General features: G+C 39.6%; 3 protein-coding genes across 5 annotated transcripts; all 3 read left to right on the top strand.

The window, feature by feature from the left end:
* The first annotated feature begins 317 nt into the window (after positions 1–317).
* Positions 318–1,637, top strand: LOC123960742 (dual specificity protein phosphatase 26-like). Its single transcript, XM_046035664.1, has 3 exons — positions 318–602; positions 1,062–1,273; positions 1,345–1,637. The coding sequence occupies exons 1-3, from the start codon at positions 424–426 to the stop codon at positions 1,536–1,538; spliced, it is 585 nt and encodes a 194-aa protein (XP_045891620.1). The 5' UTR covers positions 318–423; the 3' UTR covers positions 1,539–1,637.
* A 372-nt stretch (positions 1,638–2,009) lies between these two features.
* Positions 2,010–5,025, top strand: LOC123960448 (serpin A3-5-like). 2 transcript variants are annotated; one of them, XM_046035188.1, is made up of 6 exons: positions 2,010–2,031; positions 3,310–3,937; positions 4,046–4,116; positions 4,236–4,429; positions 4,546–4,693; positions 4,785–5,025. In XM_046035188.1, exons 2-6 carry the CDS (start codon positions 3,316–3,318, stop codon positions 4,977–4,979), a joined length of 1,230 nt encoding a protein of 409 aa, XP_045891144.1. In that variant the 5' UTR covers positions 2,010–2,031; positions 3,310–3,315; the 3' UTR covers positions 4,980–5,025. The 2 variants fall into 2 exon arrangements, with proteins under 2 accessions (XP_045891144.1, XP_045891143.1); XM_046035187.1 differs by lacking the exon at positions 2,010–2,031 and adding an exon at positions 3,138–3,173.
* Positions 5,026–6,904: 1,879 nt separating this feature from the next.
* carnmt1 (carnosine N-methyltransferase 1) lies at positions 6,905–11,884 on the top strand. Of its 2 annotated transcripts, none has more exons than XM_046035892.1 (8): positions 6,905–7,231; positions 7,661–7,856; positions 7,998–8,164; positions 8,365–8,505; positions 8,830–8,957; positions 9,595–9,708; positions 10,767–10,870; positions 10,968–11,884. In XM_046035892.1, exons 1-8 carry the CDS (start codon positions 7,095–7,097, stop codon positions 11,133–11,135), a joined length of 1,155 nt encoding a protein of 384 aa, XP_045891848.1. In that variant the 5' UTR covers positions 6,905–7,094; the 3' UTR covers positions 11,136–11,884. The 2 variants fall into 2 exon arrangements, with proteins under 2 accessions (XP_045891848.1, XP_045891847.1); XM_046035891.1 differs by having other exon boundaries at positions 6,907–7,231; positions 8,779–8,957.
* Positions 11,885–12,492: the final 608 nt, after the last annotated feature.

Here is a 12,492-nt window from a genome sequence, read left to right as displayed (position 1 = left end):
GAAACACCAGTTTCAAGAATAAGAAATTGTTTAGTTTTTTTTATGAAGTGCAAACCTCTGCACACTCCCTATTGCTGCTAGCCAGCATTCAGATCTGTAAATAGACAGCTATTTTGATGCAAAAGCATAACGCAGGCCCAGAAGGCTTGAGGCACAGGCTAGATTTAATTTGAGGGTCATATGGCCTGACAACACTTAGGACACCCTGTGGTGGGTGAATGTGAGGGGGAGAAGTCTGAGACTGCCATTTATTCTGTCCAGTTTGACGCAGCGGTTCCAGAGACTTTTTAACAGCTGTCTTCTGAAAGACTTTTGTTAGTAAACTAGGTGGCTACAGTCTGCAGCTACCTTTTTTTTAATAGATTAGACATTGCCTCATATAGTTAGGATTGGGTTTTGCTTTAAACCCATTCCGAAAAGGCAATGTCCTATACATCCAAACTCCCTGCGTCCTGGAATGATAAACCCCCTTCTCGGAAAGTGGAAATTGACCTGAGCTCACCTGGTTTAGCTGTGTTTGAGTTGGAAAGACTCTTATTTACTGGCAAAGCTATCATCAGCCATGCAGATGAAGTGTGGCCAAGGCTTTACATTGGTGACCAGTAAGTAAATTACTTTTTATCTATAGATAAAATCCCACAAACTGTCTGGCAAGCGTGAAGCATGACCTTGTAACTTCTTGCTGAATATGTTACTTTCCAAATATTCTTTTGTTGTGACAGAGTGGGCTGAGCACTTTTAACAAATATTACCCAATTCTAAAGTTGGATTTAGTCCACATGTGGAAAAGGGAACTGATCATAAATCAGATTTAAATGCAGTCTAAGTAACTTAAGATCCCACAAGTTGCATTCCACATTGGGAACTTGCGTAAACTACAGCTAAGCTATGTGAGAGTATCTCCTGATGCCTAGGCATGAAAGCATGTCTCAGGTGTCTTGAATCTCGCATGTCTGAAATTGTCTTCTAAGTATCAGTCCATCACTTTGAAATATGTTGATGAATGGTTCATCAAGAAACACGTGCAACATTTTACTGTATATTCTTTTGTCTATTTTCAGACACAGTGCAGAGAACCGGGATGATCTATCCATGCACCAAATCACTCACATCCTAAATGCAGCTCACAGTAAACGCAGAGGGCAGCCAGACATCTATAAAGGCATGAAGATCACCTACATGGGCATAGAGGCTCATGACTCCTGTGACTTTGACCTGAGTGTCAACTTCCAGGCGGCAGCAGACTTTATCGACAGGGCTCTCAACAGAGGAGGTGAGAGAACAGGTAGAAATTAGGATTTGGTGGAGATTAATGTTGAAATGTAATGTTTCTCTGCTTCTCAGGCAAAGTGTTGGTGCATTGCCACGTAGGAGTGAGCCGCTCTGCCACGCTGGTCCTGGCTTACCTGATGCTGAAGCAGAACCTGACCCTTGTGGAGGCTATTTGTGTTGTGAAAGACAACCGGGGTGTTATCCCTAATCGAGGTTTCCTCAGACAGCTCATCAAACTGGATGGCCGGCTCTTTGGCCCTCACTGAACCCTGCCTGATAGCATTACTGCTTAGCTTTCATCAGGAAAAATCTGATAAAGATAGCTCCCATCCTGGATGATCTTTTCATTGCCACAAACAAGTATGACAAGTATAAGTTTTACATTAAAAAATATGAATCTCGTGCAGCTTTTGGTGAATGTCTGGCAGTCAGTTTACACATCAGTGCAACTTACATACAAAACATGACTTTCTACTGTATGGTACAGTATGTATATGGAGTATGGGCGGGAGACCGTAATCATCACATCAACATGTTTTTTTCATGCTACTGAAGCAAACAATGGCTGCTTTGCTTTTGGCCAGGGTTGAACAGAAATCATTACACAGAACATATGCAATGGTTGAGCAAATAAGAGGTTGAGATAGAGAATAAACAAAGCCAAAGTTCAGTTGCTATGATCAGTCTTATAAAGGGGAGATATTCCTCTGTTCAGCCTGTGCTTTGCTGTCTGTGGTTGATGATACATACTGTAAGCAGGTAAGTGGTTAAAAAGCTTTAGACAGCTCAGATCAATTGTTTTAGAAATGTTTCATAAGTTTAACTACTGCAGTTAAAAACAATGTTTGACATTTTTAATTTGAGATTCTAACCCTAGGATTGGCAAATTGTTCATATGTGTTAGAGCTGTAGATGCTTTAGAAAATACTTTATTTACTTATTTATAATATTTACTCCTTTTTTAATCCTCCTTGGCGGTTCAGGGGATGTGTTGGTGAAATTTCAGGAATTTAAAATGAAAGCCCCTGAAAACATTACATATTTCTCTGTTACAATAAATATTAGCACAGAGAGAAAATATGACAGAAACCTGTTCATAAAGTAACCAAAATTGTTCCATCTTTACAGAAAATAGTATGTTCGCCTATAAGCCCAACACTCAGTAAGAAGTTGATTGAGAAAATAGGTTTTCAGGGCCTTTAAAGCAACATATTTATTGTAGCTTTGAGAAGCATTACTACATGAGTATTTGCAATAGCAAACTTTGTTCAGAGATGGGAAGTATTTATGAAACATGTATTTAAAATACAAAATAGGATTTTCTAATTTGTATGTGATAGGTCGATGAAAATAGCTTTATAAATATATAATGGTGTAAAATACTTTGTGAGAAGTGTTGTGATTACATCATAAATATGCTGCCTCTGATTGGTGCCTACTCAGTTATTTGCCCAGACTTATTGATATCAGAGCACACTGATCCACACCCGAAGAAGAAGGTCAAGGTGAGAAACGTTTAGGTTGCTAACTTTCCATCGATTGTTTTAGCATAAATTGTTAGAATTCTTAACAGTTCCTGATAAGTTTTGGTGTTCGTTTTAATAGCCTAGGCTAAATTAATTCATGTGATGTTCTTGCCAACCATTTGATCCGAGTGCTCAGCCCTCACATTTAACATTAACTTTAAGTTTTTGAAGGTTTGACCAAAAAAAAGCGTTTCAGAATTGTTGCACAACATTACTTTATAATCCCACAGGATGATGTAACTTCTTAAAAGTACAAGCTTGCCTTATTGTCATTAACATCGTTGTGCTGCGACACCATTAGCAGGTTGTCAACCCATCCACCACTACTATTTGTTGTAGCTCAGATGATGCTACATGCCGTGGCTGCTGTATTTGGTAGTTACTTTTGATATATTTAAAGTTAGGGTATTTGGTATCTTATTTTAAATTACATTTTGATCATCATCTTTGACCAGCCCTGACTTTGTGTAACCGAAATAAACAATTCTGCACTTTTGATCTTTTGTCTTAGTTCACAATGATGCGTGCAGCACTGGGCATCTGGATCTTCTCTGCAGTGATCTGCGTGGGGAGAAGCCATCACCATATCGGTCATGATTCGGCAAACCAAGACACTGCACTAGACAGCAGTGCCAACAGTCTCTCACTGGTGACTTCAGCAAACAAAGAGTTTGCCTACCGTCTGTACAGGAAGTTAGCAGCTCATGCTGACTCAGTAGGCAAGAATATCTTCTACTCCCCAGCTAGTGTGACTGCTGCCTTGGCTGCCTTGTCCGTAGGAGCACGGGGGGAGACCCACAAGCAGCTTTTCAGCGGTCTGGGTTTCAACAACACCCTCCTGACGCAGACAGATGTGAATCAGGTCTTTCAGGTACTCCTCGAAAGGGAAAACAAGACATCAAGTGAAGGGACCGCTGTATTTGTGGACAACAAGTTCAAGCCACGACCTGAGTTCCTGGGGGCCTTGAAGCAGTACTACTATGCAGATGGGTTCAGTGTCGACTTCACCAAAACCACAGACAGCGCCAATACCATCAATAAGTATGTGGAGGAGAAGACCAATGGGAAGATAGACAAGCTGGTCGAGAACCTGGATCCAAACACAGTCATGTATCTTATCAGCTACATCTACTACAAAGGTAAAAGGTTCCATTAGATGAGATCTGGTTTGTTGTCTGTTGGCTCATTTTGATATCACACTCTATCAAGCGTAAGTTGTTTTATTTCTGCTCATCAATGTCAAACAGGAAAGTGGGCGACTCCATTTGACCCCAAGCTCACCAAGGAGGACACGTTCAATGTGGACGCAAACACCAAGGTTCAAAGTTGCTTTATTTATTCAGAATGGATTTAACAGTACAACAATAATTACCCATCACCCTTTACACTGTGTCTTTTCCAATTATGGGACTTCATTTTTAAATTGTCATTTTCAAGGTTCCAGTCCAGATGATGAATATGGAGAAGAATGTTGAGATCTATAACGACCAGGGAATTAACACATCAGTCCTCCACCTCCCCTTCAACAGCACCTACTCCATGCTGCTGTTGTTGCCTGATGATATGGCAACACTGGAGAGAAACATTGGCGCAGGCTATATCACTAAATGGCTGAAGTGGACGAAATCCAAGTTGGGGGAATCTTAAATTGTCCTTAAATTCTTGGTTTGAAAGCTTTGTCCTGTCATGTCACTTATCACAGTCAGATCAATCACCACACATTTGTCTATTTCTCAATATCTTTTAGGAAATATAACATATATATTCCAAAGTTCTCCATCAAGGCCTCCTTCACGCTAAATGATGTGTTGACTGAAATGGGAATGACAGACATGTTTGGTGATCGTGCAGATTTGAGTGGCATTTCAGAGGCGCAAAACCTGGTAGTCTCAGAGGTAAGGACAGAGAGCATATGTTAATGCACACACGTTCCCTTACATATACTCCATTCACCTTTCACCTAACTCTGCCTCCATTGCACCGTAGGTTGTTCACCAAGCTACCCTGGATGTCGATGAGGTCGGAGCTACCGCTGCAGCTGCCACAGGCATTGGCATAACCCTCATGTCCTTCCAACACATCCCTGTCTTGAAGTTCAATCGTCCATTTATGGTCGTCATCACTGAACGCAGCACAGAAAACGTCCTATTCATGGGCAAGATTATCAACCCAAACATCTGATGGAATAAACACTTTGTGTTTACTGAAGCACAGCTGTTGCATCACATATACAACCTTTGTCCTGTGGTCTCTTGCTTGTGTTTGCTTTTTCATTCGTTTTTGAAGGTAAAATAACAAAGAGACAACACATTACCAACAGGCATTTTCACTCACTTCGGTATAACAAAGATAAAACTTTACAGATAAAACAAATACAATAAATTCAGGGACTATGGAACTTTTTTAATTTATCCTCCTCTATCTCTTCTTCACTATTTGACTGAGCACTGGGACATTTCTGCAGTTCCTAAGTAAATATATCCCAGCCTGAACAACATTGATATATTTCTCTCATTAAAACAACTTTTATATACAAACCAGTTTTGTATACAAAACTGTTTTTCCTGAAATCATAGGAGGCCTCTAGGCTGGTTATCAACATAATAATGTAATGCAAAATAATAAATAATTAACAAATATTATTTATTACTTAAATCAAACAGCCACTGGATGGTCTTTCACCATGTTAGAAATATCATTAGTTAGTTACTCCAACAGGTCAAGTGTGTAGTATAATCTGCTGTGAGTGGGGCTGTATTATTTAGATGTATTTATTAGTTTGCTTTCATAAGGTAGATACATTACATTTATCCAAAGCAACTTACAATTGCTATACATGTCAGAGGTCACACACCTCAGAAGGAACTAGGGGTTAAGTGTCAGGGACACAATGGTGGATTGAACCCAAGTCTCTCACACCAAAGGCATAGTCTTATCCATTGCGCCATCGCCACCCCGGATAGTGTACAAGCAACAAACTGCAGTCTAACCATCTGACTGTGGGTGGCAGCAGTACCAAAGATATACTACAAAAGATGAGGCATTGCACGCTGCTCTTGCATGGTATACACTTCCTGTCTTATGGACAGATGAGCATAGATGATACAGTATTTTGAAAACTCTACTCTCTTAACTTCTTATGTCCTGTTCTTTTTGTCTTTCATTTTTTCTATATTTTATACACGTACCCCTGGTATGAACATGCTTTGTGTATAAAGTGTTAATGTATCCCATTTCTGTTCTCTAATATATATATATTTTTAAAGTCAAACGTGAAAATTAAAGTAATATAAATAAATACATAACTAAAAGCTATAAGAAAAAGCAGTAGTTTTCCCTGAGTGGAGGGCAGTGGAGATGGCATCGTCTGTTGATCTGTTGGTTCTGAAAGCAAACTGGGTGGGATGTTGTTCTTTATGTGCTGAATAACCAATTTCTCAAAGCACTTCATCAGAATAGGGGTGAGTACTACAGCATTACAAATTACTTGTAATTTGTAAATAAATTGTATTACAAAATATGAATTCATTAGAATTAATATTGAAACTTAACTGTACGAATTAATTGCAGTGATAAATATCATTAATTGTTTTAAAATGTAGGCCTAACTATTTAACCTCAGGTGGTACAGGGAGACTAAGCCACATCTTAGAGGTTACTGGTGCATTCTTGCCATATGTACTTCCTTTTCAGAGGCGAGGGAAAGCTTTCCTTGGTTAGAGTAGCTTAAAATCTTGTTATTACATGTATTGTCTGGAAAGGGACCTGCTTCAATGGACAATGTTAAAAGTATAGATTTACTAATTGACTGACTGAACCATCTCTGACAACTGCGAGACACCTCTTAGATCTCGCGAGAGTGCGTGCGGAGCCAGAGACAGGCCCCAAACAAAGTTTATTCTCTCCTGGTGTGTCTATCTGAAAAATGCCATTTTAGTGTCAGTATGTTAAGAAGAGTTGTGACTTGTGAAACGTGGGTCTAATAATTACTTAGGTGACTTTGGGGCTAAACAATCGGTCATAACCTTCACGTCACGTTCACTTCTCCCATTGGAGTGAATAGACTCAGAGCGAGGCAGTGACGAAACCCACGTGACACAGATACAGGAAATGACTCTTAAGTGAACCATCTCTCTTTTTTGCTCCAGCTTTTGCTCTTGCAATAAATACCATGGGCAGTCTCACAGGCGACACGCGTCGTTGAGTGCGATGCTGGCTGGAATCATAGAATGAATAAATCCCGTGAAGAAGAAGTTTGTCGTGTTTTGATTGGACGGCTGTAAATTTGTTTCAGACATGGCCGAAACAGCAGGAGAGGGAGCGCAAGGAGGACCCTTTTTTAACAAAGAGAGAATGAAATACAGCCCCGATGAGGAGGCCAGACTGGAAAGGCAGCATTTTTGGAGAATAATCGATGCTTTTAGATTTTACAGGTACAAAATCAATGCTTAAAATAAAGTACGAGTCAGGCAAGGGCAGTTTGTGTCAATAGGCGATGTTGCTACTAGCAAAGTACCACAGCAAAGGATTGGTTCGTATTGGAGGGAAAATTGCAAACTGTTAATGGTTATCACAATTAAGTCAGCTTGTATTTAACCAGCTTCCTGCGACATTTATGTGCTATTTTCTGACTCCTCTCATGTCATGGCTCCACCCTTACTCCCTCTAACACTGCTCACAAGTTAAAACCTAAGAGAGGAATGATGTGATCTAACTTATCATACATCTTACTTGAAAACAATAAAGAGTAAATAATATAGGGACCAGTGTTGGACCCACAAAACGTGTGTTAACCCTCTGGGGGCACCTGACATGAAAAAGCTTGTGCACCAGTGTCTCTGACTTGTGTCTCTTCTCGTCAGGGTCCATGTCGAGGAGCAGGTCAAGCGTGCTGAGCGTCAGTTTCGGAGCCTACCACAGCACCACCAGAATTTGCTGCCAGATGTTTTGTCCAACTTGGCCCAGATCAGCAAGTGTGCAGACCACAACCAGGAGTTGCTGCAGGCCATCATTAACAACAGCCTCCACATGTTTGAAAACATTGAGTACGGCGAGAGGGTAAGGCTTGACTTACACCAGGTAGTCTACTGTACATAAACAGCATACACACAGATCCAAGACTGCATACAGATGTTAGTTTTTTGTTGTTATTTCCTTAAGGAATTTAGGAAAAGATGTTGTGTCTGAATCAACTTCCAGGAGGATCCGCGGAAGGCGCGGCCATCCACTACATTTGACATGGACAAGCTCAAGTCCACCATTAAACAGTTTGTCAGAGACTGGAGCGAGGTGGGCCGGGCTGAGAGGGACACCTGCTACCAGCCCATAATCCAAGAGATCCAAAGACTCTTTCCAAGTGACCAATAGTAGGAAACATTATGCTCACTCACACACACTATGTGACAAACACCTGCATGCATGCCACGAAACAACGATACTCAGATGATACAATCAAACACCTTTTACATGTGCCATGGTATCAGACCACCCTGCAATACCTCTGATAATGTGACTTACTCCATGTTTTCCATGTGATATGTGCATTTTGTACATTTTATTATGTCAGTGATGTGTCTAAGGTGAGCGTGCTGGTTCCGGGTGCTGGACTTGGCCGTCTAGCCTGGGAGATTGCTCGGCTGGGTTATATTTGCCAGGGCAACGAATGGAGCTTCTTCATGCTCTTCTCTTCAAACTTTGTTCTCAATAGGTACAGCGCAAACAGACACTAACACACCTGTGATTCCAGCTGCCTTACACAACACCTAGGGACTTTTCACATTCCTGTGCATACCTTCATACAGGATATCTCTGCTTGCTTGAGGTGGAACTGTTAATTATTGAGATTAGTATTCTATAAGTCAGTGATCACAAATAAAATCAGAACACATAATTCATATTCGGTTGTTTGGCCTTGCAATTCTGGCCTCATACTCTGCACAATACCACTTTTATCACTTTCAATTTGGACTGTTCCATTCAGGTGTGAAAAGGTGAACTCTCTGACCCTGTACCCCTGGATCCACCAATTTAGCAACAACAAGAAATCCTCTGACCAAACACGACCAATCACATTCCCTGATGTCAACCCTCAGAGCTTACCGCTAACTTCAGACTTCTCCATGGTAGCAGGGGACTTTGTGGAAGTCTACAGTGAATCAGGTCAGTAAAAGCTGTGTGGATCTTTCACCTTTTGTTAGTTTCCCTGAATTAGTACGCAGTCAAATTGAATAACACCTGGAAGAGAAATGTGCCAGTGAGGGCTTCAGGCGACTTTGTGTCCCTCCAATCAGACATCAGTCCCTCCAAAATATGCAATCTAATGAATAAACATTTTGTCCTCCCATTTAAAAATATTCTTTCAGGCAGAGTTTTTAAACATTGCTGTGTTACAAAATAATAAAACTAATTGTAATGTAGTTTTTAGAAAAGCTCCTGTAAATCTAGTAATTTCTGCTGCAATAATCTCAAAATATCTGAGATTGTGTTATTAAGGATAGACATTTCACATTTTTATTTCTTTGATTTTTGACATTAGCTCACTAATACGAATGCAGGTAAGAGTCCTTACTCCAAGCTTCAAGGATGAGTTACAGATTATATACTGTACTCAAATACAGCTGATCTCCATCTGATGAAAAGTACAATATCATTACATATTTATATGACCCAAAAACAAGTGAATACTTTTGATGTGAATGTACTATATATGATGAATAATTGATCACTGTGGAATTGTGTACTTTAGTAATATTAATTTAAAGCTATTGTGTGATAACATATTGTCTGTTTCTGTCAGAGTCCTGGGACTGTGTGGCTACGTGCTTCTTTATTGACACGGCTCATAATGTCATCGAGTATGTGGAGACTATCTGGAAGATTCTTAAGCCTGGTGGAGTATGGATCAACCTGGGTGAGCCAGTTTTTGTATAAAAAATAAAAACAAAAACATAAAAACAACATATTTATTTATATTAACACTCTACTGGCAAACAAAATACTTTCCATGAGTAGATAACATGCTGGTTAAAAAAGAAAAATACACCACCATAGACATGTAAGTTATAGAGAAATATAGCAAAAAATGCTCTTTTAATTTATTCATGCATTCTTGTAATTATTTTGCTTTTAGCCGTTGTAATTTCTCTTCTGGGTTCCCACTTTTCCTGGACTTACTCAGTTAAGGTTTAAATCGGAGATTAAGTTAGTTGTTAGTTAGTTGACAGTTGTAAAGTTATATCTTATCTATGGAAGCCCTAAATGGCCAATCCATTCAAATATTTATTTTACTCTGTTTTCCCGTGATAACAGGATAATTATCTCGTGGTAAGGTAAAACAGTAGTTTATCACAGTGATTTAATGGTAATTTCACTGTGCAAATCAGTGTCACTGGTTAGCTTAGTTGGTAGAGCACAGGACTGGTATGGTTAGAGTTGTGGGTTCGATCCTCACAGAAGAACAATTTTTTTTCTTCTTTTTTTATCTTTTTCATAATCCTCTACAACAAAGATCTTATGAAGAGATTGGTCTATATCCATCAACCTATGGATTTTCCATTTCCCCATCATTCCCAGGCAAAGGAAATTCCTGTGCTTCCTGAAGGCTATTTCGGAACCTTTTGAAATAGCAATTGGGAAATGTGTGATTGGATTCCCCTGAATCTCTTCATTACAACTTTGTTGAAGAGGATAATAAAAAACACACAAAAGAAGAAAAACAGTTGTTGAGAGCAGGGGGCACTCCTCCAATCCTTGAATTACAAGGCCTGTACTCTACCAACTGAGCTAACCAGCCACACTGTAAAGTAACACACCGGCTGACCCCTGTATTCAGCTATGGTTTGTTATCTCAAGATCATGAGAAAATTATCCCGTTCTCACGGTAAAACGGAGTAATAAAATGTTTGAATCGATGGCGTCTTAGGGCTTCCGTACTTCCCTCAAAGTTTACATCTTCATTGTTTTCTTCAGGTCCACTGCTGTACCACTTTGAGAACATGGCCAATGAGCTCTCCGTTGAACTTAGCTACGAAGACATTAGGACAGCGATTGTTAACTTTGGCTTCCACTTGGAGGTAAGCCATACTTTGATTTATACCCATGGCTGAACATCATGTTTGTCTTCAGGAATTTTGTTCCAGTAGTAAAACAGTGTTTATATTTCTCCTGCAGGTGGAGAAAGAGTCAGTTCAGACCACCTACACAGAAAATGACCGCTCTATGTTGAGATACGTTTATGACTGTGTCTTCTTTGTGGCACGAAAACCCGCTGGCGTGTACTTTAGCTGTCAAGAAGACGGCCAACACCAGAGTTCTCCACCGGCTATGTCACCACGGTGAGAAGATAAACACAGCCTGACGTGACTGGAAATTCATTGACAAAAAGAGGACTAAGCGACGATTAGACTGACAAAATGAAAAAGACAATGGACACAGAAAAAAAATCAGTGGACATGCATATCTACATATTTTTTATGATGTATGTCATGGAGAAATATTACCAACTCTGCAGGCCCTGTTTTTCTTTTTTTGTGGGAAGCGCTGAGCACCTGTATATGGTTCAAAGTGTAGAATGTAAAACAAAATATTGATGTACTGTGTTACGCATAACACCTGAAAATCATCTAAATACTCTATATCTCTTGATACCTGGGTTTGAGATGAGTCAGTTACACTGAGTTGCTATTTTGTTTTAGTGGTTTGTGTGTCAACTACAAGCCGTGAAGATTTCTTTTAACTGCGATCTTACTAATTCTCATCTTCATTGACTTTAACTGCCTGTGTGTGTGTGTGTGTGTGTGTGTGTGTGAGTGTGAGTGTATGTGTGAGATAGAGAGAGAGAGAGAGAGAGAGAGAGAGACAGGACAGCGAGATGTGAACATTTGCTTTTGAAATCTATTTATTTTTTTCAAATATGGTGCCAATAACTATGTCTACTCATTTGCATTGATCCTCCGTCAACCATGAAAATGTAATCAAAACATGTTTCAGCTTTTCAGGAATAAGTTGTTTTTAATTTGGAGATGACTTTCATCGACTTTTCTGGTTTATAATCACACTTTGGAATAAAGCCAAACATTTAGAAAAAATATTGAATCTCCAGAGTTTTTGTATCTAAAAAAAGCTTTAAGCTCTTTATTATTAATTAATTTAACAGTTTTTGTGTGTGTGTGTGTGTGTGTGTGTGTGTGTGTGTGTGTGTGTGTGTGTGTGTGTGTACACATACATACACACATATATACATACACGTGTATATATGTGTGTATGTATATACTCACACTAGGCAATCCATTAAGTTTCATTCGCCTGAAAAATGCTATCAAAGACTATTGCTCAAGGAGAGACTGCAATTCCGCCCTTTATGGTAATATTATAGTGTTATTATTTTACGCACTGCTTGTCGCCGGCACACAGTGGCAAGCATACTATCATTTGTAGCGCTGTTAATTGGAGGATGCATCAAAAAGCCAATAATACTAAACAAATAAGCTGCAGTCAATACAGATTAATACAGTAGTCTACAATAAAACTGTTCATTTCGCAGGTCGCAGTCTCAACCTGTTCGGTCAAATCTGTGTGCACGATAGTGGCTGATGGTGGAGAAGTGCAGCCATCCTGTCAGTCACGTGGTACGCAGCGTAGTTCATCAGGAAAGTGTGTTCATTTAAGTCTGTTTATCTTGTTTAATGAAAATAAT

The sequence above is a fragment of the Micropterus dolomieu genome, linkage group LG21, assembly GCF_021292245.1.
Source record: "Micropterus dolomieu isolate WLL.071019.BEF.003 ecotype Adirondacks linkage group LG21, ASM2129224v1, whole genome shotgun sequence".
NCBI classification, from domain to species: domain Eukaryota; kingdom Metazoa; phylum Chordata; class Actinopteri; order Centrarchiformes; family Centrarchidae; genus Micropterus; species Micropterus dolomieu.
This window is presented reverse-complemented; position numbering and strand designations above follow the sequence as displayed.